The 27954-nt window shown below is 34.3% G+C and overlaps 4 protein-coding genes across 7 annotated transcripts in view; 1 reads left to right on the top strand and 3 right to left on the bottom strand.

Moving 5' to 3' along the window:
• LOC138315584 (ribosomal biogenesis factor-like) overlaps nt 1-1313 on the bottom strand; it is a 52229-nt gene extending 50916 nt beyond the window's left edge. The window contains exon 1 of one of the 4 annotated variants that reach the window (XM_069256714.1): nt 1260-1313. The gene's annotated coding sequence lies outside the window, so the exon portion shown is untranslated. Of the gene's footprint in view, nt 1-428; nt 508-1259 lie in introns of those variants that run through there. The other 3 variants (XM_069256710.1, XM_069256709.1, XM_069256708.1) reach the window with 3 other exon arrangements.
• On the top strand, nt 1086-3556 carry LOC138315582 (uncharacterized). Its single transcript, XM_069256703.1, has one exon. It carries the CDS (start codon nt 1372-1374, stop codon nt 2848-2850), a length of 1479 nt encoding a protein of 492 aa, XP_069112804.1. The 5' UTR covers nt 1086-1371; the 3' UTR covers nt 2851-3556.
• A 2217-nt stretch (nt 3557-5773) lies between these two features.
• Nucleotides 5774-13593, bottom strand: LOC138315581 (endosome-associated-trafficking regulator 1-like). The gene is made up of 6 exons (XM_069256701.1): nt 13397-13593; nt 11333-11967; nt 10876-11061; nt 10524-10586; nt 10099-10235; nt 5774-9599 (listed from the first exon to the last, which is right to left on the bottom strand). The coding sequence occupies exons 1-6, from the start codon at nt 13584-13586 to the stop codon at nt 9332-9334; spliced, it is 1479 nt and encodes a 492-aa protein (XP_069112802.1). The 5' UTR covers nt 13587-13593; the 3' UTR covers nt 5774-9331.
• A 1763-nt stretch (nt 13594-15356) lies between these two features.
• Nucleotides 15357-27954, bottom strand: part of LOC138315579 (Y+L amino acid transporter 2-like) — a 33709-nt gene continuing 21111 nt past the window's right edge. Inside the window, exons 9-10 of the mRNA XM_069256699.1 lie at nt 25605-25782; nt 15357-23819 (exon numbers count right to left, since the gene is read on the bottom strand). Coding sequence (XP_069112800.1) covers nt 23755-23819; nt 25605-25782 — 243 coding nt within the window. The 3' untranslated portion in view covers nt 15357-23754. The remainder of the gene's footprint in view (nt 23820-25604; nt 25783-27954) is intronic.

The following is a 27954-nucleotide window of genomic DNA, read 5'->3' as shown; positions in this document are numbered from 1 at the left end:
TGAAAACTATATATACATTTCTGCATTACACGAATACAGTAGTGAATGAATAAACATCAGAAAATACATGTATATGTATAGAATACGACAAACAACAAGTCTGCAAGTTACATACATATCTTGAAGTGTCTTCTATAGTTCATAAACAAGTGTATTAAATATTTTAAATGCGCTAGCAACCATATCCGATCAAAATACCAAAATGCACAGTAGGCCTAGTGGTAGATTTCTTGAAAAGATTTGCAAACATTGAAACAACTTAAAAATGGACTTGCTCGCCGCAGCACTTCCGCTTTTGAAACACACATGTTATATAATAATAACGATATCTTATGATAACAAGGACATAAATGTGAAGTTAACAGTGACATCTTGTAAGCTATGTATAATATAGCTGTACGAAACAAAAATGAAAGAATTTCACCTACCTGAGTCTCACAACACGTGTGGCGGAAGTTTTGAATGGGTTAGTAAACATTGAACCGTTTTCCGGACTATATTTCCGACTAACTTTCACATATATATATATATATATATAAATATATATATATATATAAATGTTGTCATTTACATAGTTAGTTTCTTATATCTAAAAGTTTGAATTAGAAAATAAGATTCATATTAAAATGATATACATATTCCAATAGATCAAATAGATTTGATTTAAAGCAGTTTCATGCTAGTGTGTACACATGCAGTAACAGTACTGTAACTTAGAATTCGGAAATAATAACTTAGCGAGAACAAAATTGAATATAAAACTTTGTTGATGTTTCTATTACGGTTTGTATATGTATATTTTTCTGTATTCATTATCTAAAAGTAGTTCGTGTGGAACGTGGCAGTGTATACATGCGTACCCATACAGTATGCATCATTTGTGCTGCTAATTACCTGTTCATATTTTATTTTTAATGAATAATATAAAACAGATCAACGATTTCTTTTAAAATGCAATGAATTTTACAATTTTTTTTTTAATCTTGCTTATGTGTTTATTATAGTCATTATTATAATCAGAAATTTAAACATATACGTATTTTGTACATATATATGTTATAATGATCATTCCATTTGTGACGTAAATGAAGAACTAAAAGTTCAGAAGATATCTCAGCTACCCGGATTGAACACGTAAATTATTTGTCATGTAATGCACATATGTACGTAAGACATAATGTATATGAACATATACACCGGGTCTGGGCTCAATCAACCAACAATCTACACACGTGCACCGTGTGTGTTATCTAATTTACCTCTGGGTAATCCCACCTTCGGGGCCAGTCCAAAGTTACAAGGAGTCGCCATGACAGTTACTTACATTTTGTGATTTGATTAGGACAGCAGTTGTTTTTAATGACTTAAGCCATGGCGGGTATAATGCCCATCAGAAAAACCGGAATGACTAAATGTTTACACCACAAACAGAAAGATGTCATATTTTATTGTGCGACGTGCACAAATCTTATCTGTGCAACATGTGGGATCTCGAACAGGTATTGCAAACAACATGACCTCCATGATATCGCGGATGTAGCTGTAGCGAAAACGGAAGTGATCAGGACATTTGTGGACAACGTGGAGAAACAGAAACTTCCAAATCTGAAAGTGGAAATTAAATCAATAGACGAGAAACTTGAAGAAAACAGTAAATTATTTCAAGATCTATGCAAGAAAATGAAAGTACAAGCTAACAAGTGTAAAGCGGAAATAGACAATTTGACATCGGAATTCGTTACCCATTGTGGCAGTATAGAAAATAGCAATGCAGCACTGCTTCGGGACTATCAGAACGAATTAACACGCATACACGACAGTCTTGTTCAGAAGGCAAACGGATGTAAGAAAACCCTCCAAAATGGCACCAGAGTACAGATATTCGATGCTGCAGATGATCTACCGGATCTTGAAAATGAGATAATGCCAACAGTTCCGGAGATGGAAACTGCAGCGTTTGACCCACAAGAAATGGTCAGTGGACTGCTGAAACGAGCTTTAGGGTTACGTGAAACGATGTACAAACTTTTGGACGAACCCTTCATTCTGACAAGGTTCACACTTAGAGACAAGGTACCAGCCTTGTTGGGCTTGTTCCCATCAGAGCGAGAGCATGCTTGGGTTGCATGCAGGAACAATTCTTTTCTTGTAGACAGCAATGGCAATACCGTACGAGAACTTTCTGTTGACATGGTGAACATGGCTATTGCTCCCCAAACTGGTCATATTTGGTTCACATCTGTAACGGAGAACGTCTTCACTGTTCATGAGCTTTCGCTGTCGTCAGGATCGCAGACCACAAAGTTCAAACTCAATGTCAAGCCTCGACGTCTTTGCATCACCCGTAGGAACCAGATTATCATTGGCACCAATGACAAGATTGTACTTTGTACGACATCTGGACGCGTTCTACGTACTTCTATGAACACAGCTGTCGTCAATCCATGGAAAATTGTGGAGTGTCCAGTCACAGGAAACATAGCTATCGGCAACGACGAAACCGAGACTGGAGAGGATGAGAGCAACTCCAAATGTCACGTGATAGTCTTTGACCAGGATCTCATCGTAAGATTCTTATACAGAGGAGAGGATATCGACGGGGCTAAGAAAACCACATTCGCCCCTGGATCTCTTGTTTACGACAACATGGGGAACTTAGTAATCGCTGACTACAACAGAAACACCATAGAACTGGTCAGTGGTTCGGGGTCCTACATCAGGAGGATTCACACAGCGAAAGGGTACTGGCAAGGCAACCTGGGAATGCAGCCTGGCGACGTCTTATGGGCGCTACAGCTCTCCGAAACCGACCAAGACGAGATACTGAGGATCAAATACTATACCAACTGACAGTCTGGGCTTCAATATTTATTGACAAATAATCGGATTGTCCAAATAAAAATATAAACACCACAAGTTCATTTATTAAATGGACAATCCTCACAAGACATTAGGAAATGCGCCACGCAGCGAAAAATTTTCTAAAAATGAAGTATGAAAAATGTGGAAGATCCTTTTTTTCTTTCAAATGTGCATTTTTAGAACATTTCAGTCAGAGAAAATGGGGGGGAACAAAAAGACATGTCCTAGGGACATGCCATCCCCCTTACTCTCTTTATAAACCGCTTCGCTGTTTATTTAGTATACACTCGGAGAGTTTTGTGTTTGAAGAAATCTAGTCAAGTTAATCCTTATTATCATAAATCGGCCCAGATTTTTTTAGCATCAGTAACACTTGGGGACTGCATCATGCATTCTTACTAATTTTCTTTGATTATTGATAAATGGACAAATTGATAAAAACACTAAAAGAAAATTAACGATGATACTAATAAAATATTTGTTATAAGTGGTTTGCACAACGTTATATTGTCTGGTTTCATAATGATGGAATAAATCCAAGTGAAGCATAATATGACAGTCTGCACACGTACTGTTTTACCTTCCATGGGACATCTTCGCTATCCAAGTTAGAACGTGTAACGTAAACGGAAGCCATGGCTAACTAAGATGTCCATAGGGATATATATGCAAAATAAACCTCAGTATTTCAAAATCATTTTCTACTTTCGGTTTTAAAATGCTTTATTTTGGAACCATTTTATTTGTATGACAGAACTGACAAAGAGAAAGCGAATTAGCCAATGGAAATCTGAAATCATCCACGACTTCTAAATTGGCAATAGTGGTTTGTGTGGCGACATGAAAATTAATGATAATGGGAAATTCATCGTGTACCAGAAAAAAAGTACAGTGAATATTTGTATTTATACATACACACAATTGTTAAGGTTTCTATCGTATATATATTTATTATATTGAAATAATCATTTATATATATATATATATTATATATATATATATATTTTTTTTTTTTTGAAGGGGGGGGCAACATAAATTCATAAAGAATCAAGATACAGTGATATGACAACAGAACAAACTTGTTTGAGCCATCAGCAGGAATCTTCAAAGAGAACTAGTAATGCTTGCATACAGTAGGAATCATTACCGGCAAGTTAGCACCCTATATTAGCAATGTTTAAAGGATGAATACACACTTTCCAGTTATATACAGTTTATTATCAATTTGAATATCTGTATGACCCATGTTACTTTGTAAAAGATGTGCAGTTTGAGCATTTTCGCTAATGAGCAGAAGACGTTCACGACTCACACAGGCTATTGTAGTTAAGTGTTGTTTATGTATCTATGAATTAAGCGTTCTTTAAAGGCAAAGTCATTTTGAAGTGGAGTCATTTCACAAGTAAGAAGTCATTTTAGCTGCCAAAAAAACCTAGATGTTGGAAAAAAGTTTGGAATTCTTTAAATATCACGTCCTGAAACAAGAGGCCAATGAGTCTTAATATATAGTAGAACTGAATTTGATTCCTGTCACTTTAATGAAGGTCAAGATCATTCATCCAATCATGCTACAGACCCAATATCAGTACCCTGGGCCTCTTAGTTATTCACAAAAAATTGTTAAAAGACCTTTTTGACTCATGTGTTCTTGAATTAAGTTTAAGATTGGTTGCCCTCAATCCCAAAATGCTACAGGGAGTCGTTTAAAAATTTGAGCATATTTGACCCCCCTGACCTTGTCAAGGCCATTTGAACAATTTAGTAGGTCAAAATCCCAACATGCCACAGGCCCAATATCACATCTCTATGGCTCTAAGTAATTGACAAGAAGTTGTTTAAAGATTTTAGCATTTGACCCCTGTGACCTTGAATGAAGGTCAATGTCATTCATTTGAACAAACTAGGTAGCCCTTCATGCCAGCAAGCTAAAGGCCCAATATGAGTACCCTGGGCCTTTTCACTTATTGAGAAGAAGTCGTTTGAAGAAAATGTTACTCCCTGTGGACGGCACACTATGACAGACAAAGCATGATGACTATAGGTCATCCTGAGATGACTTAAAAGTAAGTTATGATCATTATTTTCCATACTTAAAAGCAAATTCCATCATCTGTCTATACAGTGATATGAATGACCAGATTCAAGAGTTGGTATTAAAGTCTCTTGTCTGCATCACTCAAGACAAAAAAAAACAAAGAAATATATGTAGGCATATAAAAATAGAGAACAAACCATTTGAATGTTCATTGTACAATTTATTCAGAACCAGATAAAGCAAATATCTGTCTCCATACCAAACCAACACTCGCTCAACTCTCAACACTTCATCTACAATCTCAGCCAGACACATTCATGATAATTGCACATAACAGTTCATGTATCTTACTTGTGACACATCAATACATGGAGACTATTTAATAAGTTCAATCACTAGGGAGATCCTGAACTGTTTATTATTCGTTCCAGGTTATCCTGGCAAAGTGTTAATCAGTAATGCCTGAAGGTGGGCTCATTAGTCAAATTAATTGGTCAAAGGTTTAATTGCCATAATTTCTATTTGTGTTCTCCTAATCAATGACAAGAATTTAGCAAATGTGTAAAATGCTCAGTATACTTGAATCACATTTAGTCAGTAGTGTATATGTGTAATGAGTATTTAAAATTTCTTGTCAAAATAAGTCATTTCATACAGTTTTGACAAAGGTGGAACAGTTATAATTATGCATTTCAACTGAAATAACATCAAATTAACATACAGTATTTATTTTAAGACTGAGAGTATGAAAAGTTGACAAATTTTAATATACATCTTTAAGTATCCCTCATACAGCAAACAAAAATACCAGGTAGACTTTGATCTCAAATAATTAATTTGGATTATATCGTGTTAGTTCATTTAAAATTACATTTAAGATTTATTGTTATGTTATTAGTTTTTGTGGAGAAATTACGGCGTTTTCTCCAGACAACATGACATTATGCTCACAATAACATGATGTCATATTACCTACCTGTAAGAGCAGATAACTCTGTAATATGCAAAAGAAGAATGAAAATAAGAGTAATCTGAAACAAATTTTTGACAAAAGTTACTGAGAAGAAAACCTAAGTTTTTATTTAAGTCTGTACTTTATTTCAAACAAGAGGCCCAGAGGGCCTGTATCGCTCACCTAGTTTTTTTTGTTTTTTTTTTATTATCACAAAGACATTTACAATTAGAAAAATTAGTAAAATTGACTCCAAAATTTGTTCAATTTTGAAACACACCCACATAATGATGTTATAGATACCATACAAATATGCTATCCAATACAAAGCTCAGAGAGGAAGTAATTTATATGAAAATAGTAGCCTAATTAACCTTTTTGGCCCCGCGTCTAAGGCCCCAGGGAGTCAGTCCCATCATTTGTACAATTTTGAATCCCTTACCTATAAGGATGCTACCATTGCATTATGAGTGCTTAGTTGCAGAGAAGAAGTCGTTTAAATGGAAATAGCCAAATTAATCCATTTTGACCCCGCCCCTCAGCCCCCGGGGGGGTAAGTCCTATCATTTGTACAATTTTGAATCCTCACCCTATAAGGATGCTACTATTGCATTATGAGCGTAATCCCATGTTTATAGTTACAGAGAAGAAGTCATTTAAATGGAAATAGTCATATTGACCACTTTTGACCCCATCCCTCAGGCCCCCGGGGGGTCAGCCCTATCATTTGCACAATTTTGAATCCTCACCCTATAAGGATGCTACCATTGCATTATGGGTGCTATATATATATATATATATATCCCATGCTTAGTTGCAGAGAAGAAGTCATTTATATGGAAATAGCAAAATTGACCCCTTTTGACCTCGCCCCTCAGGCCCCTAGGGGGTCAGCCCCATCATTTGTTCAATTTTGAATCCCTACCCTATAATGATGCTACCATTGCCTTATGGGTGCTATCCCATGCTTAGTTTCAGAGAAGAAGTCGTTGATATGGAAAAGCCAAATTGACCCCTTTTGACCCCGCCCCTCAGGCCCCCTGGGGGTCAGCCACATCATTTGTACAATTTCGAATCCCCACCCTATAAAGGTGCTACAATTGCATTATGGATGCTATTCTATGCTTAGTTTCAGAGAAGAAGTCGTTTATATGGAAATAGCCAAATTGACCCCTCTTGACCCCGCCCCTCAGGCTCCCAGGGAGTCAGCCCCATCATTTGTACAATTTGAATCCCCACCCTATAAGGATGCTACCATTGCATTTTGGGTGCTATCCCATGCTTAGTTTCAGAGAAGAAGTCCAAATGAAATAGCCAAATTGACCCCCTTTGACCCAGCCCCTCAGGCCCCCAGGGATCAGCCCCATCATTTGTACAATTTTGAATCCCCACCCTATAAGGATGCTACCATTGCATTTTGGGTGCTCTCCCATGCTTAGTTTCAGAGAAGAAGTCGTTTAAATGGAAATAGCCAAATTGACCCCTTTTGGCCCCGCCCCTCAGGCCACTGAGGGGTCAGCCCCATCATTTGTACAGTTTTCAGTTAGTAGCCCATAAGGATGCTACCAGTCAAATTTTGTTGAAATCTGACCAGCAGTTATGGAGAAGAAGTCGGTTGTTGACGGACGGACGGACGGACGACGCTGGACGCCGCGGTATGGCATAAGCTCACCTTGGTCCTTCGGACCAGGTGAGCTAAAAATCGGGCCCAGGTCTTATCCTTTTTACATTTCCTCGGTCAAGATTTCTTCCTCGTACATGTGCTTTTGTGCACCTTTCAGAAATGATGAATTTATATGGGTAGTACCCAAAACAAGAGTCTGCAATAGGATTGATGCTCTACTAGAAACATACTAATAAAATCATCACTTTCTGATAATTATCAATATCTTAGAATTCTGTTTCACAAAGGAAAGTAAATGTACATGCCAACATATCATGCCATGTAATATACAATAAAAGTTTTTAATGAATAATAGCATGACTAGTTACGATATTAATGTAATCCTACACATATTATTTGTGTACTAGGGTAATATGTCGACTTGCTGTTTAATAATCTCCTGCATATGCTGTAGTTATTAGATGGACAGGTTAATAAGTAAGAATATAATTTACAGTTTAAATGAAATATCAGAGATTAAGGAATAGAATGCTTCAAATACATTTCAACTGGGTTTTTTTCAGCAACAAAAATACCTCAAACTGAACAGGTGTTTTAGTTATAAAAGTTATTACAAGTTTCAACTACAATTTAAATCCAACTTAGTAAAACAATTGCTGTTAAACCTAGTAGTTGATTACAAGTTAGATACAATTCTCACATGATTTAATCTTTTTTCATATATTTGGTTAAATTCTTTGCATTTTCAGTAGTGGTAAAACAAAATTTATTTTGTATAGCGCAAAGGTCAGTACACAACATATTTAGCACTTTTAGATATCACATTGGTTTTGGGTTCACAAGTTACAATTATTTTGATTCTTAATGAACTTCAGAAGTAGTTTTTGAAAAACAAAATAGTTTTGACCAGACAGCATAGCATCCTTACACAATTTTCTAATTAAGTTCAATTATCAACACATTTTCTGGCGATTTTTCTTAAAATAGACTATTAAACTTAATGCTATGATCTATTCCTATTAGGTCCATAGCCTATATATATGGAATACTTTATATATAATGAGCAAAATACATGGTGCTCCGTTATTTGTAAACCCTAACTATATAATCTCATACATGCATAATAAAGTCAAAATCTGATTAGCTCCTAGATCATTATTTCTTGAACAAACAGCACTTTAATAACTAGAACTTGGGCATATGGAGATGTCTTGCATTATGCAAGACCCAAGCTGACTTATCTCCCTTGAATATTTAATGCAGCACAAAAAATAAACAATAACAGTAATTTCGTAAATAAAAACAATGAATTAATCAGTTCCCAACTTGAATCAGCAAAATAAAAAAAATCTGTTAATACGCCCATAATACACGCCACAAAACTTGTTCTTAAATTTCAAAATAGCAGCTTTTGAAATTGTTTCACACTTATTAATTGTACAAGATTTTAAACTTGTCATTATGATTTAAAGAGTCACAAACAAAATTACCAAACCCTTTTAGCGTAAAAGCATTAGCTCACTTCGTAAAAGAATATTAAGCTGTTTACATACTTAAATCAATCAACAATGGGAATAATTCATGTACCATGTGATACCCCCTAACGTTTGTGCGGACTTTTGTTTCTATTGGTGACGGAATGACGTAATAAGATGACATCCTGTGCTAATGTTACTTCAGTAGGAAGATTACAAAAAGTTACATTCTATCACCACTGGAGATACTAGTCCTGCACAAATGTTATCGGGTATCACGTGATACGTGAATTAGTCCCTTTCTAATGCAGCATGTTATCCTGATGAAAAAACAATCTGCAAATAACAAAACATCAAGTTTTAATTCACAACCATAGGCATCGTCACGTGACATCTTCGTCTCTGTCTTTTTCAGATTTCGTAGAACCTTTATGTTGACTGTTCTCGTTATCTGGAGACTTGGCTTTTCTGTGCTGTGATTGGCTATTTTTATTTTTTTCTGATTTGCGACTTTTACTCTTCTCTGATTGGCTGTTTTGTTGTGATGGACTTTCTGGATCCTGTTGTTCTAATGGTTCCTCTGTGATTTTCTCAACTGATGATAATATCTGCGAGAACTGCCTGAGGCTCTCAACTCCTTGTAAAAGTTGTCTAAAATAAAACATCACACATTTTAAAACAAATCCCAATCTCATCAAATTAACATAATTTTCAAGTCATAGTTCAAATGGACAGGATGAGTTTTTTTCTGTATATTAAGATTCATCTTTAAACTATGACACATTGGCCAAAAAAAGCTTTCTATTGGGTTTTTTCAAATGTAAGTATGTTACACCATGCCATATATCTCAATTTTTGTCATTTATGCTAGCTGTACAGGTCTAATATGAAGTATTAGTCATGACAAGTTATTTTCATCTTCATACAGAATTACTTATATTTTTTCTTTCATATACTATATGTACTTTCCTTCTGTAAGGATCATTCTCAATTTATATAAGTAGAAATAGAAGTAGAAATAGAGAATAAGATGCATTGCAACAAGATGCTACACAAGTGCATGTGATAGAATGGTCAAAGGTAACACAATATGTCCTAGTCCAAAGTCAGTGTCAGTGGCCTGAATGGTGTCCTCTGTCCTGTAACTAACCTGACATTTTGTTCGGCGGCTGATGCTGCTGTAGATAACTGCTGGGATACATGACTGGTTCTCTGTCTTATATCTGCCAACCCACGATCTCCTGACCGCAGTATCTCATTCTCTGCACGCATAGTGGTCAACTTACTCTACAAGCAGCAAAAAGTCACATGTCATACCAATAAAGTTACATTACCCAAGTATCAAATATGTAACTGTTGTAGCATTTTTATACCTAATTTAACATTTCACCTTAATCAGATGTGAGAAATCACTAAATAGATCTGTAATATTTTCACCTTAGTCAGACGTAAGACATTCCTTCCTGTAAAATTTCATCTCAGTTAAGTGTTAGTATTCTTACCTGTAATATTTTTACTTACCTGGTAAGTCAGGCGTAAGACATTCCTACTTATTACGTCTAGTTGTGTTCATACCTGTAATGTTTTTACTTCTGCCTGGAGTCGTGATACTGTATTCTCTGCCTTGACAGCTCTTTGCTGAAAGTTTAAAAATGAATAATCAGTATTTGGTATCTCGAAATTTTTAACTAAAAACACATTTAGTGTCTTGATATTATTTGGCTGTACATTTACATGTATATTGAAACATGTCCTTACTGTGTAGTTGTGGTTTAGTTGGCCTCCACCCATTTATCACTTTAGATCTGTAGACCATATATAATATTATGCCCTTACCATACTTGTGGTATAACAAGTAATTTGGTCTCCACCCATTAACACTATTTATAATGCCAGTCATTATATAATTCATATATGATCATATTACCGTAGTTATTGTTAAGTTGGCCTCCACCTGTTGTACCATTCTCTCCAGTGCTGCTGTATCTTCAGCCTCTTTTTTCTGTAATATTTCCATGTCTTTCTTCATTTTATGGCACCTCTGAGTCTCCATTACAGCTTCCTGTCGAGCTTCTGCAAGCTGCTGGCGTAGTAAATTGTTCTCTTCTCGATACTGACAACACAATCAAAAAATAATTTATCAACAAAATGAATTTTCTGTTTATTAAAGCACACAAGTAATTAATAGTTAAAAAAAAATCCATTAAATAACACCGAATTGACATTTATGCAATGTTCACTTCAAACGTTTATACTTTTTGAGTATTTATTGATTTTCAATTAAATAACTTTGGTCAATAGTAGAATTCCGAAGTATAAAAGCATTTGCCAGTAAATTCCACTTATCAATTCAAGCATTCTTCTGCACATAAAAGACATCATACCCTTCTCAGTTCTAGCTCGAAATCCCCATTAATTTCTAGTGATGCTATCCCTTCTCTCACAGAGGACACACCATGGCTGTTACATGAACTTGGATGGTACGCTGTGTCCTCACTATTGTGTATACTGTCTGAACTATTAAACACTCCATCCGACAGAAAATCGGGCAAACTTGTGGGAACTTGTGATGACCTATCCAGCACCAGGTCGTTCCCACCGTCCATGACACCTTCCCCCTGGGGGGTGACCCTACCATGACTAGAGGTACGACTCCTGTTACCCCCTCCCAGTAGGTGGGAGGGGGGCACTACATCTCCAAGCCCATCACCGGAATTTGAAAATTGATTAAGAGTAAAGTCTGGAAGTTCTAGATCTCTTGCTCCGAGTCGCTCTCTTTCTAAGTCACTGAAATGATCTTGTACAAAATCTGGCAAGTCACTGGCAAAATCAGGTGTGTTCCTGGACAGACTAGGGCTGCCATCAACATGTCTTGGTGCTGGTGGACTGGTACTTGCACGGTTACTAACAGATTTTGGTCTGGCTCCATTAGTATTACTACTAGATTCCAAAAAACGTTTAAATGAAAATGGATTTTCATCTCCTCCCTTTTTCTTAGGTTTAGCACTTTGTTCTCGATCTGCAAAGGAAATGGGAAAGGATGGACTCAATTTTTTTTCTTTTAATTTTAAATTTAAACCAAAAGGTACCCTTAACAAAATGCAGTTGTTGTCAAGGGCCCCAGTCTTAAAAGAATAAAGGAATATAGGAAAACTGAAAATGATTTCCTCTAGATCTAGGAAGCTCCAATCTAGCTGAAGTATACATACATTGTAAATTGTGTTTGCTCTTGATTACCTTCGAATTCTATTGCTCAATTGTGGAAGGAGCTTGTCAATACCTACGTGCTTATATTATGTTTCTGTTTAGAGTTTCTTTCACTATCAAAAGTTATATTTCTAGTTTGGGCTCTTGACAAAATTAAAATAAATTGCTACCAGAAAAAAAGTTTAACATGTGACCTCTAGACACTAGATGCCCTACAAATTAAACTTCATGATTACTAGAAATCTGTAATCAATTCTAGGTACTACATTGATTACTTACTTTTTTTATCCTCTGTTCTAAAGATTCGAATCACAATCCTGGTTTAGGAACCTAAATATCCCCTATAGTCTGAATTTTCTGACAATCTTAACAGCTATATTCTACAGACATAGACAGCAATACAGGGGTTTTGAGATCCCTAAAAGACGTGAGTAACAAACAATTTACTGTTGATTAGTCCCATCATCTGGTGATTATGACGTTATCATTTGGCATGATTTTTGTGACATCATAAATGCCGAAAGGTGGGACTAATCGACTGTAAATTGTACTTAACCAATGTCAGTTTGGGATCTCAATACTATAGCTATACTTATTTAGCCAGTCTAGTATTCGAATCCGGGACCTCCGAACACTAGCCGGATTCTCTAACAATATTGAGCTACCTGGTCATGATCAGCAATGGTCGACCAAGTCCAATACCACTATATGTATCACTAGTATGTTAGCATCATAACTCTATACCAACAACTTAACTTGGATTGACTCATTCATCCTAATTCATGATCAGTTGTTCCAGCTTTTCATCTAATTATTAGAAGAGTGTCTCCATGGGTTAAGCAAAAGAAGTAGCTAGGCCTCCTAATGTTTATAAGTCACAATTACATGCCATCCTGATTATGTGGACTAGGTGTTTGCTTTGATCGGTAATTTTTTAGACACCAATACCTAAATTAATTTGCCTTACATATGAAATTTAGCAGATGTTATTTGACAGTCTCAACACATTTAATTAAATAGGCCTATCAACATTTTGGAAATATTTGACATAATGGACAGCTGCAGGTGCACAATCGCCTTTGCAGTCGACACAGTATTTTGAGATTGCAGATTTAGTTTTTAAAATTATATACAATAATAATAAAAATAATGAATATGTGAGGAATTATATTATTAGGAAAAATGTAAAGATATCATTCGATCAGGTGAACAAAGATCGCAGACCCGATAACCCAGCCCACCTTCCTTCACAACTGACGTCTTTTCTTTGATTTGACTTGATCGACTTATATCCGGAAGTGACTCAACGTCGAAGTCGTCGTTATTGCTTTCCTTTTCTTCTTCTGTGTCCTTTCTTTCTTTTTTATCGGTTTTAGACACAAACTTCTTGAAAGAAAAGGGGTTTTCTTCTTCCCCTCCACCTTCCGCCATCTTTGGAATTTCGTATGTTCTCTTATTTTATAAATCAGCGAACATCAAATGACACGAGAGGTTCCGAAAAGAGGGAGGTCTCATTATTTCATCTCGGTTCTCCTCGGTTGAGAAGTCATTTATCGACCAATAAAAAGTTTCAACACCAGACTTTTCAAATGTTTTGAAGACTTATAAAATTCTCATAACTTATATATGAAATCGGAACTTTGAATAAAGATTAAAGTTAACGTATAATGAAATATGCATTGTAGATATGTATAACCTTTAACTAACACGTGTATAAGTTACCTTTATTTTTAACAGTTATATTAATTTGAATAGATTTTTTTTGTTATGGAAATATAACACACAATTATGAGTGCACTCTCACCATAAACCGCTTTGCGGTTTATTTAGAGTACACTCAGATTTTTGTGTTATATCTCCATAACGTAAAAAAAAATATTAAAGTTAATCCTTAAATATGCGTTTTATATTTACTGAATATGAGTTTTATAGATGTTATATACAAGAAAAATAGAATCTATTTGTTCACCATAAATCAACAACAGAAGATAGGTTTAACTCATTCAGACATAAATATGTTTGAAAATTTGGACAACGTATACAAATTGTGATTTACCTGATCTTCAGTCTGTTATTGCTTCCCTGTCTCCTATAATTCCACATTCTTGTGGGTCTGGATTAAACTGTGCCTTAGACAAAGTGTCTTGCTAAACTTAGTTGACACATACTAAAGTTTTTGTGTCATTTGTTAAAAGAACCTTTTTTTTCAAGGCAGCCTTTCAGTCCAGCATACAAGTCAAAATGTTCATAAGTCTATGATTTTATATCTTCAAACTTTTGATTTTGGGGTTTCAAGTATATACCATGTATACAACCTGAATTCAAAGCTGTCCTATGAAAGAGTGTACGTGTACATCTAACTACATTGTATAGCTTGAACAATTTTGTAAGAAGTCAACCTTCCCAATATGCTACAAATCAATTAACCTTAAAGGGCCACTACCTTTCTGAAACGGCTTTTAATTTTTAAAATGGGAATGAAAAACGAGATCGATAATTTTGTAGAGTCACAAAAGTAATTAACTTACCGATAATACTACACGTATCATCACCTTCTGAACAATTTTATTAAAATAAATAAAATGTTAATTTTCATAACGCGGGTCGTTTTATGTTTCCCACTTTCAGATTTGTTGTTCTATAGCTTGCACTCCTGGGCTTGGAAGATGGTTAATCATAATAATCATTCATTTCCAGTGTCAATGCAGTCAATATATTTTTATGTGCATGACCTAGAGAAATTTTTGTTATTTTCCCAAATTCTTATATATTTTTTTCTGAATAGAGACCAATATTTCAAGGGATATTTAGCTAATTCAAAAGACACAGGCCCCTGAAATTATCAAGTATGATAATCAGGCATTCATCCCAAAGTACATATCCAATATAAATATTAGCCTGACCATTCCTTGTTAAATGATAACTCTATCGCTACCCTTAATGTCACTTACACTAATTGACACACCTATTTTCAACATTATGGTCTCATATAACCATTGGATGTCATTTTAAAATTGCTTCGTGGTCAGTTGTTCTGCAGTTCAAACAACATTGTAACTGTTTGGATCTGACATAGACGAGACAAACAGAATTGTAGCAGAAATGCATCATTAGGACCCTGCTGAATGTCATCTTGATTTACTCTTCCATCTGTAGTAAAATCCTGTGCTAAAGGAAATATAAAACAGAAAGCAAAGACAATTTATTAGGTTATTTTCTTTATTGAAACAGTTTCACTCTTTCTTAGTTCATTACTTTCATTGTTCTATCACACATTTACATACTATGTTAATTGAAAATTTAAGGTGCATTATTTGAAGATGAAACAAAATTAGAATTTTGATGAACAAATTCCCTTAAAAATTTAAAAGAGATAAATTGTGCTGCAGTAAAATTGAACAGAATACACAGTAATTTCCTGTTCTTTTCTTTAAGGATGTTTTCCTTATTTGCATACATAAACAGTACCAAACCACTTTGTTAGTAGAACTAGAATAAGTATACATGCCATCCAGGTTATCTGTATGATTCCTACTGTCTACCTGTTATTGACCCTACATTATAGAGTTATCCGCTCTTAAGAGTAGGTATTGATAGTTGTGCCTTTAGATACAGTAATGATAGAAAATTAGAGTTTTTTTTTATAAAATATATGATGAATATATATAAGGTTACAATCTCTACCTTTTTAGCAAGAACAGATAACTCTTTAATATACAAATAAGGAGTAAATGGTGTCTAATATGATATAACGTCGTCAAATTATACCTATGTATTTATATCTTTCTCTTCTTTGGCTTTGTTAAGTCTCATTGCGTATACATTAGACAGAGATGTAAATATTAGGATTGGTCTTCATTTTGACTGTGTAACGGCTGTATGAACTTAATTGACAGCGAACATATTCATTTATATTTACATTATGACGTCATTATCATTGCCAAGTCACAATTTCCATGCCAGTGATCATGGAAAATGGCTGTTCAAATGGCTGTTCCATCCTTGACAATAATATAAGATATATTCATTTGAGATGCAAATTCTCTTGGGAATTCATCATAAAATTGTAACCAAAGGTAAATATTGAGCATTGAACGTCTTTCAGTTGACATTCATAGCCCATATGAATGCTATGAATGCCAACTGAAAGATGTTCAATCCTTAAATGGCGCACTATGTTCGTTGCCAACTGCTGTCAAACTACTATATACTCAAATCAAAATAAAGATCAAGCCTTTAGTGAAATGTTTCAAATACAGTGCATGTTTGATGATAATTAATTGAGCAATTGTTGACATTAATATTTTAGAATATGATATTGTACATGTAAATGTAGATGTGAATAGGAAATGTTTCTAATGTGCAAAACTTGCATGTAAAACTAGTAATTAATTATAAAACACCAATAACTGTATCTCAGAGTTTGGAATTTAAAAATAAATACATAAATTCCTATAACATGTATCCTTATAATGTACAATAATAAATAAGATAACAAGCAGTATAACCCTAGATAAACACATGCCTGCAATTTGTCTAGGCATCCGTAACAGAGGAAAACCATTTAATATATTCCCTTAGTTGTATAACTTTTATCACAACTAACAGTTTTGTAAATAATTTTAAAGATAATTAGCCTACAATATAGGGTTATATATAAGAGTAACTGGATTTCTAATATCACACTCAACAAAACTAAGATCTTAAATGAAAGTGACAAACATTTGGTGCAAGAACATTTGAATATCACTTGTTAGGACAGACCCAATAAAATGCACAAACAGTATATTATTACATTAATTAGCATATCAACAGTATTCATTGTACAATGTTATTTGATCAGCTTTTAAACACTTTGGTGTAGTAAAATATATTTGATCATTTGGAATGTACCTTGGAGGTCTGATGTCTTCCTAATATAATTAAAACACAGTACATTAACATACAGAAACTGTTATATACATCCATATGACCATAAAGGATACAATGGTACAGGTTTTGAGGCATAACCAAATGAGTGTGTACCACTCCATACATGAGTATTGTCTGAAAAACATGGTATACGATGGTATGTATTGTAGAATCAATGTAATCCTTAGCAAATTTAGTGCCAACACATTAAAATAAGTTTTATTTCATCATAATGCATAGTTACCTACTCTTGTAAGCTGATGCATTATTCCCAAACTAATTCATGATGTATTAACTAATAAATCACACATGGAATGTAGAAATTGACAATGATACCTTCATATAAATCTGGATGGGATGGAACAGGACGGACATGGGTAGCACCATATATACCTTCCCCCATTTCATGGCCGGGACATTTATCATCATTTCTATAAACAATTTAAAATACCACGTGTACTTGAAAGAAGGCAATGCAATGGCTTACAAGCGTAGATAACTTTGTCTTACTCGTACATTGACGGAGCATTTGGCTAATTAACAACAAATACAATGATGATGTGTCTCAGTCGAGAAGGTGCCATTGTTCACTCTCTAATAGATGTTAAGTATAGGTACATAAAGCAATGTCTTCTGCTGGCAAGAGGCGTGGTCGGGAAGAACAGATTTGGTTTTTACGTAACTTATAACATTTAAACAACACTTAAACATCAGTAACAAATGAGTAAATGTTCAACACTTCGGGGATTACATTGACATCAGTTGTGTTTTAGCTACAAGTTTCTTAGTCATCTTGACTTTAATATTGATTGAGTAAATTAATATCTAGACTATGGGAAATATCAATATCAAAAGGTATCAAGGTAATATTTCAAATAACGGATTAAGTGGATTTGGATAATAAGACTCTAAGCTCTCTGGTTTAGCAGGGCAAAGTGAGAAATTCAGTCAAATGCATTATATTGTAAAATGTGATATCTGGTATTCGGAGATTCTTAGCTGTGAAAAAACAATGAAATTTGATAGTAAGGCAGTGGAAAAACTCTATTATAGAGTAAATTCATCAGCCCATATTATTGCTTTGAATATGAATACTTATCTTCATTAGATTCTTAAATATGGAATATCTAAACATGTACAGGTAAAAAATGAGGCAGTGATATTTAAAAGTATATTGCCACTGAAGTTTGATCATGAAATTGAATTTTTCAAAGGTATAAAATATGAGAAATGTTTGTTTAAATGCATTTTCAAATGAGTAACCACATGAACTAAAGTTTGAATAAAGATCTTAAAATTATGGAAGAAAATAATTTGTCACATTAAAACAAATTGTGGTATTAAAACATTCTTCAGATTTAATACTGATCAAGATGAACAATAAATAGGTCCAATAAATGAGATCCAATTACATATGAATATGATCTGGACCAAAAATATCTTAAGTTAGTCCAAGTCATCAGCTATATGAACAAATAAATAAAAAAGATAACATTAAACATTAATACTTGTATTATATTCATATATAATATACAAGCTGTAATGATCATATATATTTAACTCAAGCTGTTATCAGGAATTTCGTAAGAATGAACATTATAAATCAATTCTGTTTTAAACACATATGTAGTTCATCAACAATTATACCACAGTCATTATATATAATTATGCAAACTTTTGTAAACCAGTATTTTATTTCACAGCTAATAATGTCATTTTATTGGTGTAATCAGTGCAAGAAAAAATGTTGAAAAAAACATTGCTAAAATTTGGGCACAAACAACTGCCAGTTATTTCCCTTTACCCTATAAGCACTCAGCTAACATGATCATAATTATATAGTAGTTTTTTCTTTAACAGAGATTCATGAATAAAAATAAGACTATCACTATGGTAAAAATGACAAGAAAAAAGAAAGAAAATTATGATACATATATATTTAATATAACGATAGAAAAATTGTTCTAAATTTTCTGCCAAAATCCTTCAGCAAATTATGACTACCTTGTATAAACTGAAAATTCTGAAAAGAATTACTGCATTATTAAGGCTAAAACACTCCTGTTTTTTTATGTTTATAAAACAGAACCATATGATATAAAAAGTTGTTCTATCCACATAAACTAAAATAGCAATATTATCCACAAAATACAAAAACAATGTAATTCTATATAAATCATACATCAAGTGGAGCAGTACACGATGCAATGTTGTGATGAACTGATAACATCTAACAAACCAAAGGTATAGAACATCTGGTTACAATTAACAACGGTGACAAAAGATTTATATTATAATTGGGTTTATTGAAACTGTGACCATTACTTAAAATAACTCTAGCAACTGCAAACATAATAGGCACCTAGCATGAAAAATAGATCAGATAAAAGTTTTTATAATAGAAGGAAATATCAATCTCAATACATTCCTTTTATTCTTTTAGCAAAGACCCAACATTTAATGACAATACATCTAATGCAGTCACAAAATAGATCAATAACGAATTTCATATAAATGATAAAAAAAAATTAAAAAAAAAAATAAAATAAAGGCAGTTTTGGGCAGTGATTACAATGTACTTTCTTATGCTACTGAAGAAATCATGTAGTAACACAAAAATAAATATCGACATATAATTCCAAACATATTAGATATCACAATCAAAATTGCAACAATTACGAGTCATATTGCAAAATCTCAAAAATTAAAATCTTTTAAATATGCATATGCATAACATAATCAATGTAGTGAAATTATAGACAAATGAAGAAAAGAAGTGAATGAATGAATTAGAACTATTTGAAGTATTGAACCACTTTTAAATAGTTATGATTTTTTCTTGAATAGATGAGAAAAGAAATTTTCATTAATTTAAAAAAAGATTACAATACCTAAAAACAATTTACCATCTGCACAAGTCTTGAATGAATTAAAATACATACAAATGCAAACAAATTATAACATCTAACAATGACTTTGACATAAATGTTTTTTAAAGCATTATGGAAATTTGCATATAAAACATTTCAAGCATTTATTAAGTGATCTGACATTAACAGTTAGGTAGTTGTTGACTATAAAGATTGGAAATGACATGAGATACTGTTTATCCACTTATTGTGGTGTTTTTCACACCAGAAACAATGTCATCCTCAAGAATAGAAGTATCATTTGGTCATTCAAAACCATAATATACAAGAGATCCCAGAGGGATCTTGGCGCCCACCAAAGAATGATCTATATCTGACAAAGGAAAGATGAATCTTTTCTCTACTTTTTAAACTTTTTCAAACATACTACATATAAAATTTGAGACAGATCACTTCAGTACCTTTTGAGAAATAGCGGTAACAAACTTCAACTATCAAAATCCAAGATGACTCCTTGGCGGCCATCTTGTTGATCAATCGGTCCCAAATCACAATATGCACAACTAGGGCCCTAGGGGAACCTACATGTGAAATTTGAGAAAGATCCATTCAATGCTTTCTGAGAAATAGCGATAACAAACTTTGAATATAAAAATCCAAGATGGCTGCCTGGCAGCAATTTTGTTGACCGATTGGTCCCAAATCACAATATGCACAACAAGGGCCCTAGGGGAATCTACATATGAATTTTGAGAAAGATCCCTTCAGTACTTTCTGAGAAATTGCGATAACAAACTTTGAATAACAAAATCCAAGATGGCTGCCTGGTGGCCATCTTGTTGACCGATTGGTCCAAAAATGCAATATGCACAACTAGGGCCCTAGGGGAACCTACATATTAAATTTGAGAAAGATCCCTTCAGCACTTTTTGAGAAATAGGGATATCAAACTTTAACAATCAAAATCCAAGATGGCCGCCTGGCGGCCATCTTGTTTTTCCTATCAGCCTCAAAATCGGTATGGCACAAAAAGGGACCAAGGGTAACCTCCATGTGAAGTTTGAACAAAATTCCTTCAGTAGTTCTCAAGAAATATTGATAACAAACTTCAACTGCCAAAATCAAAGATGGCTGCCTGGCGGCCATCTTGTTTTTTCCGATCAGCCTCAAAATCTGTATGGCACAACTAAGGACCAAGGGTAACCTTCATGTGAAGTTTGAACAAAATTCCTTCAGTAGTTCTCGAGAAATATCGATAACAAACTTCAACTGCCAAAATCAAAGATGGCTGCATGGCGGCCATTTTTTTCCCCGATCAGCATCAAAATCTGTATGGCACAACTAGGGACCAAGGGTAACCTCCATGTGAAGTTTGAACAAAATCCCTGCAGCAGTTCTCGAGAAATATCGATAACAAACTTCAACTGCCAAAATCAAAGATGGCTGCCTTGCGGCCATTTTTTTCCCCGATCAGCATCAAAATCTGTATGGCACAACTAGGGACCAAGGGTAACCTCCATGTGAAGTTTGAACAAAATCCCTGCAGCAGTTTTTAAGAAATAGTGATAACAAGCATTGTTTGCGGACGGACGACGGACCACGGACGCAGGGCGATTTGAATAGCCCACCATCTGATGATGGTGGGCTAAAAACTTAAAAACCTAAATCTATTTATCAATTAAGAATAATTTTGCAATAACTTTATGTTTACTTGAAAATAAAATAACAAGAGGCCCAGGAGGCCTTGACGGTCACCTGAGTGCTGCTACAGAAAGAGCATTGCAAAGTTAGTTCAATCTATAAAAATTATTTACGAATTATAATCAACTTTAAAATTGATCTTTTGTATCAGAATTTTTATTTTTAGTTTTTCATTTTGATAGTAAGAGTATTACGTTTCCAAACCTTATGCTTAAAATTCCAATTTGCTTTGCTAACGTTAAACAACAAAACTAGAAGTCAGTCAGTGTCAGTGATTTTATAAATTTCACTTTTTAATCTATGGAGATAATTTGGTTCCATCAAATCTGTGAATTCAGAAGAAGATTTTTGAAATTTTAGCCATTTTGACCCATTTTGGTCCCTCCCCTCTGGTCCCTGGGGGTCAGCCAGGACCAATAATGGATATGGTGTTAAAATGCTATTTCAGGCTAACAGTTCTAACCCAGTTTGACTCATTTCCTATTAAAACTAGAACACTGACACGTCAGAAAGGGCCCCGCTATGTGTCTGACGTGCTTAAGTAGAAAAGTAGTATTTTGACAACGAATTCTTCCGTGTTAGCTATATGTTGCTAATAAATAATTAATGTCAACATTAATTGGGAAACCGATGATGGTACATTATTATAATTCTTTGGAAAAAGTCTTCCAAGTATTTAACTTGAATCCTGATTCCAAGCTAACATTACATTAAGAGCATACAATTAACTCAAATACCCCTTTTAAACAAGGTAAACCTCATAGTTTGCTGAAGAAACACATAACAAATGTGAAAGGAAGGGAATAAAGGTCTTGCTCAAATATTTTAATCATATAAAAGTGCATTAAGCAGTCAAAACTTTGGTGAGTTGACTTCTTGTTTAATTCTGAACAACTCTGCTTCATTATAAATGTTGTAGCAAAATGTTCATGAGAAAATAATTTTTTTAAATTTGACCTTGACCTTTGACTTAGTAACCTTGGCCCATGACCTTACCTTTGGACAGTCAACTCCTTGTTTAATTCTGAACAACTTTGCATCATAATGTTATAACAAAATGTTTATCAGTTAAGAGCAACAACATTGTGATTTTTTTAAATGTTAAAATCCAAGATGGCCGATTTTTTAATTTAATTTCAGCCTGAAAAATTACCAAGCAGATCTAGGATGGATGGGGAATCATCGAGATGCGGGGCCCTAACTAAGCAAATAATGTTCATAAATGTGTTTTTGTTATATAAACTATTAAAGTAAATTTGACCCCCTCCCCAAGGGAAAATCTGAGATCCCAGGGCCAGAAGATTTTTGAAGTTTTAGCCTATTTTACCCCTTTTGGCCCTATCCCTGAGGACCCTGGGAGTCAGTCATGGAAATTTGTTAATAGCATTAATAACATTTGACTCATTTCCTTTTACAAATGACCAAATAATGCTCAAAAATGTGTTTTCCCTTTATAAACTATAGTAAACTTAACCCCCTCCCCAAGGGGAAACCTGAGACCCCAGGGTCATATAATTCACAATTTTTGTAAAGGACCTTTAGACCTTTCTATCTGTGAAGAGTATTTTATTCCATCACATTTGTAAGTGGAGAAGAAGTTTTTAGAAATTATAGTCATTTTTACCCCTTTTGGCCCCTCCCACAGCCCCCAGTGGGGTGGGGACCATATAATTCACAATTTTGATTGGCCTTATGCCTTAGAAGGTTTGTGCAAAATTTCATTGAATTTGCTTCCGTGGTTTTTGAGAAGAAGTCGAAAATGTAAATTGTTTATGGACATACGACGGACGACGACGGACAAAAGCCAATTAGAACAGGTCACTTGAGACTTCGTCTCAGGTGACCTAAAAATAACATTTGGTAACAAGTTGTAGAAATTAACATGTATCAGATTTGGAATTTGATCACAGAATGTAGCTCCAAATAAACACACGAAATGAAATCTAACAAACTCCAAACTACAGCTATAAACCCATTGTGACAGAAATACCATAAATTATGAATGACCTTTGTCCTTAGCTGGTGAAGTGATACAAATAGGAGTATTAAACAGTGCAATTCCATTTTACAGCTGTGTATGTTGATGTAGGCGATCCCTACAATCTATTATCACAGGGTTAGTCTTCTTTCAGTTCTTCCCTGACACTCAAGAACATCTTTTGTGTTAACTTGGTGAATTTTTCTGAAATGAAAAATAAATAACAAGTCATAAGCTAATGAATACAATCTTTTTCAATATTATCTAAACATAAGTCTAATTTGACTTCATTCCCAACTGATTCCATTGCTTACAATTTGACAGGACAATTTTGTAAATTACTGTCTCCAACCAGTTGTAATCACGAGCAATGAAAACTTTTTCTTTGAGGAAGAAAATAAAGATCGTCGTGATCAATTCTTGTAGGCGACGCAAGATGCAATACAGGAAAAACAGTAGTTTTAGTCAGAAACAGAGAAGAAGATATAAATTTATGCTATACACTGACTACTTACAGAGGATTCTGGTTATTTGAATATGCAAATAACTGGAGTATTCGAATAGGCGGAGATGACATTTTGCACCTTCGTTTGACCCCACACATATGTATACGTGAACAGGCAAATAGATATCGCTTCGTTTACTTGATAAATACGTAAATTATTTACACTTAAAACGAACAACAAGTAATTATTTTCGAAGTTGTAAATCGATTTTAATTGTTTAATAACAAAAAATATTCCAATATTAGATTCTTGTTTACGTTAGATCGACATGTGAATCTTTGAGAAACAGCTAAACGATCGATGTCAAATGCAATAACTAAACAGGATTGAATTTGTGTCTGCAATTCTGAACATAAATAATAAATAAATTTACGTACATTTGCTTGGCAAAATGATCTTACGATCGTGATTAAACTTCAAAGTGCCAATCAACTAGATCTAGTAGTGTTGTTTTTACACGTGTCTGAATTTGAAAATGGCGGCAGGTGATGAAGCCATACGTTCACTGGACCTAAATGTGTTTTGAGAATTCTTCCTGTATTGTTGATCGATACGGCGAATAGCTTGATAACATTTCAGAAATTAATGCATATTCAAGTAGCAATGAAACAACGTAGCAAGTATTTTTTGTATCCTACATACTATACGAAACTTGTGGTAGTCATTGCACGCCGACTTTGCATGCTTTTACGTCTCGTTCAACGAGACGCTTGATACGCACATGTCTGTCGTAGTCAACAAGACTCTGGTTGAATGAGACTACGAGAATGGTGATTGTTGTAAGGAAGCATGGTTTCTCCAACCGATCGCGAACTAAGGTACGTTACGTTAATAAATAAACATATTTGAAAAAGCAAATGTTTTAATTAGATGTTTGAGTCAGTGATTATACTAAAGTAATGATCAACCGCTGCTGATGTAAATCGTAACAGCGTCAAATACCAAACTTATCAGATTCATGCATAAAATAACAAGCCATACGATAACGTTAATCTGTCACCATGATGATTTCTAGTAAAAGCGAAGTATCTTGAAACTTATATTGGCAAATTTCGCTAAAAATTTATAGCAAAATTGAAAAATATTCGATTTTATTTTAAGAATTTCCCAAATATCTTATTCAAATAACCAGAGGTCATGTAAAAGTCTATTCAAATACATCGAGTTGAAAAACAATGATAAAGAAGGAAAAAATCGGGACCACAGGATTTTATGCAAATAACCAAAATATTCAAATAACCGTAATTCGATTATGTGAAATCCTCTGTAGTAGTAAAAAGGACTTACTGATGGAGAGAAATGTCAGAAATTATAGGATTTCAAATACAAAGCAATAAAGATAGGAATTCAAATTACTGTGTATAAAATCAACAATAGTCTCATACTAACAAACTATATCTATACACAAATTGATCTATAACAATTAATTCATTTGCAGGTCTATATTCAGTATAAATCATTCTCGTCTTGGCTATATACGTACCAGTTAGAACTTTAAAGGCCTCTGGTTTCTTTTCCCACATGACTCCTAGGATGTAGACAGGGATTCCTGTAGCGACCATTAATAGACCCATAAAACATTCCATAGGACTGGCCGTCAGGGGCATGATAAACAGGAACAGGCAGATCACCATGAAGAAACAGGGGAAGAATATATGTACCTTAAACAGAAAACATAAATAGATTTTTAATATCTCATCCTACCAGTACTATCTATACACATGTACATGTATCTTGATATATATTTTAAATGTGTTCAAAAGCTGGGTCCGTTGGTTAAAATGTTTCCACATATTGCTAAAAGCTCCCACCTCTCGGTCCCAAGTGGGGCAGTTGCCAGGTACTGATTGCTAGTCAGTGGTTTTTCTTTGGGTACTCCGGCTTTCCTTCACCAAACAAACCTGGCGTGTCCTTACATGACCTTGGCTGTTAATAGGATGTTAAACTAACAAGATGCCCAGAGGGCCTGTATCGCTCACCTGGTTTGTAATGCCAAGTAATGTTCTAAATACAGGTTCATTGTTTCTTTTCTGAAGGAATTCAAATATTTACCTCTAATTCCCCTATTGGGCCCCGCCCCTCCTGCCCCCCGGGGGTCAGAGCGAAAATTTATACAAGTTCTGTTCCCCTTCCCCCATGGTTATTTGTGGGCCAAATTTGGTTACAATCCATGCAGAACTCTAGGACAAGTAGCGATTTATAGGATTTAACTCTATTTCCCCTATTGGGACCCGCCCCTCCTGCCCCCGGGGGGTCAGAGCCAAAATTTATACAAGTTCTGTTTCCCTTCCCTCATGGATGTTTGTGGCCAAATTTGGTTACAATCCATGCAGAACTCTAGGACAAGTAGAGATTTATAGGATTTACCTCTATTTCCCCTATTTGGCCCTGCCCCTCCTGCCTCTGGGGGGTCAGAGCCAAACTTTATACAAGTTCTGTTTCCCTTTCCCCCAAGGATGTTTGTGGCCAAATTTGGTTACAATCTATGCAGAATTCTATGACAAGTAGCGATTTAAAGGAAATGTTGATGGACGAACGGACGGACGACATGTCATGACATAAGCTCAACGGCCCAAATCAAAAGCTGGGATTTTTTTTAACTGGACAAACTGGCTAGGTCTTAGTGAAGCAACCACTTATTTTTCAGGGTATATGGGAGAAAAATTTTTGTAACAAGATGGGAATTTTTAATCGCAAAAAGAGCAGTTTTGGGGAAAAACCGAACCGAACATGGTATCATAGGTGATTAGATATTGTAAAACAGTAAACTGTTTCAATTTATCAAAAGGTGACAACCATCACAGCAGTTTCAGAGTAGTTTATTTTTAGAGGGGAGAGATTTCCAGGTTTTATTTGTTTTTCAGTGTTTTTCTTTTTTTTATTTGGGAATTTTCATTGTAATTGGGATAAAAATAGGGAGGTTTGGCATTTGGAATGGGGTCGTTTACCAACCCCAGTTATATAAAGAGAAATCACTGGCAACATCAGCTAGCTTATATAATAGCAGCTGGTGTCTAATTCTACTAACAACCAATGTATAGTATATACGTAATACAACGACCAATGTATAGTACATACGTAATACAACAACCAATGTATAGTAATACAACAACCAATGTATATTATGATACATACGTAATACAACAACCAATGTATAGTACATACGTAATACAACAACAACAATGTAAGTTAGTACAAAAAACAATTAAACAAACCATGTATGACTAGTAATACAACCAAGACCAATGTTACATGTAGTAGTACATACGTAATACAACCAATGTATAGTACAACAATACAACAACCAATGTAAGTACATACGTAATACAACAACCAATGTATAGTACATACGTAATACAACAACCAATGTATATACATATAACAACAACCAATGTATAGTACATATAGTACATACGTAATACAACAACCAATGTATATATACAACCAATGTATAGTACATACGTAATACAACAACCAATGTATAGTACATACGTAATACAACAACCAATGTATAGTGCATATACAACAACCAATGTATAGTACATACGTAATACAACAACCAATGTATAGTACATACGTATACAACAACCAATGTAACATACGTAATACAACAACCATGTATAGTACATACGTAATACAACAACCAATGTATAGTACATACGTAATACAACAACCAATGTATAGTACATACGTAATACAACAACCAATGTATAGTAATACAACAACCAATGTATAGTACATACGTAATACAACAACCAATGTATAGTACATACGTAATACAACAACCAATGTATAGTACATACGTAATACAACAACCAATGTATAGTACATAC

Source organism: Argopecten irradians, chromosome 2, assembly GCF_041381155.1.
Source record: "Argopecten irradians isolate NY chromosome 2, Ai_NY, whole genome shotgun sequence".
NCBI lineage: Eukaryota > Metazoa > Mollusca > Bivalvia > Pectinida > Pectinidae > Argopecten > Argopecten irradians.
Note: the sequence above shows the minus strand (reverse complement) of the source record. Positions and strands in the feature narration are given on the sequence as shown.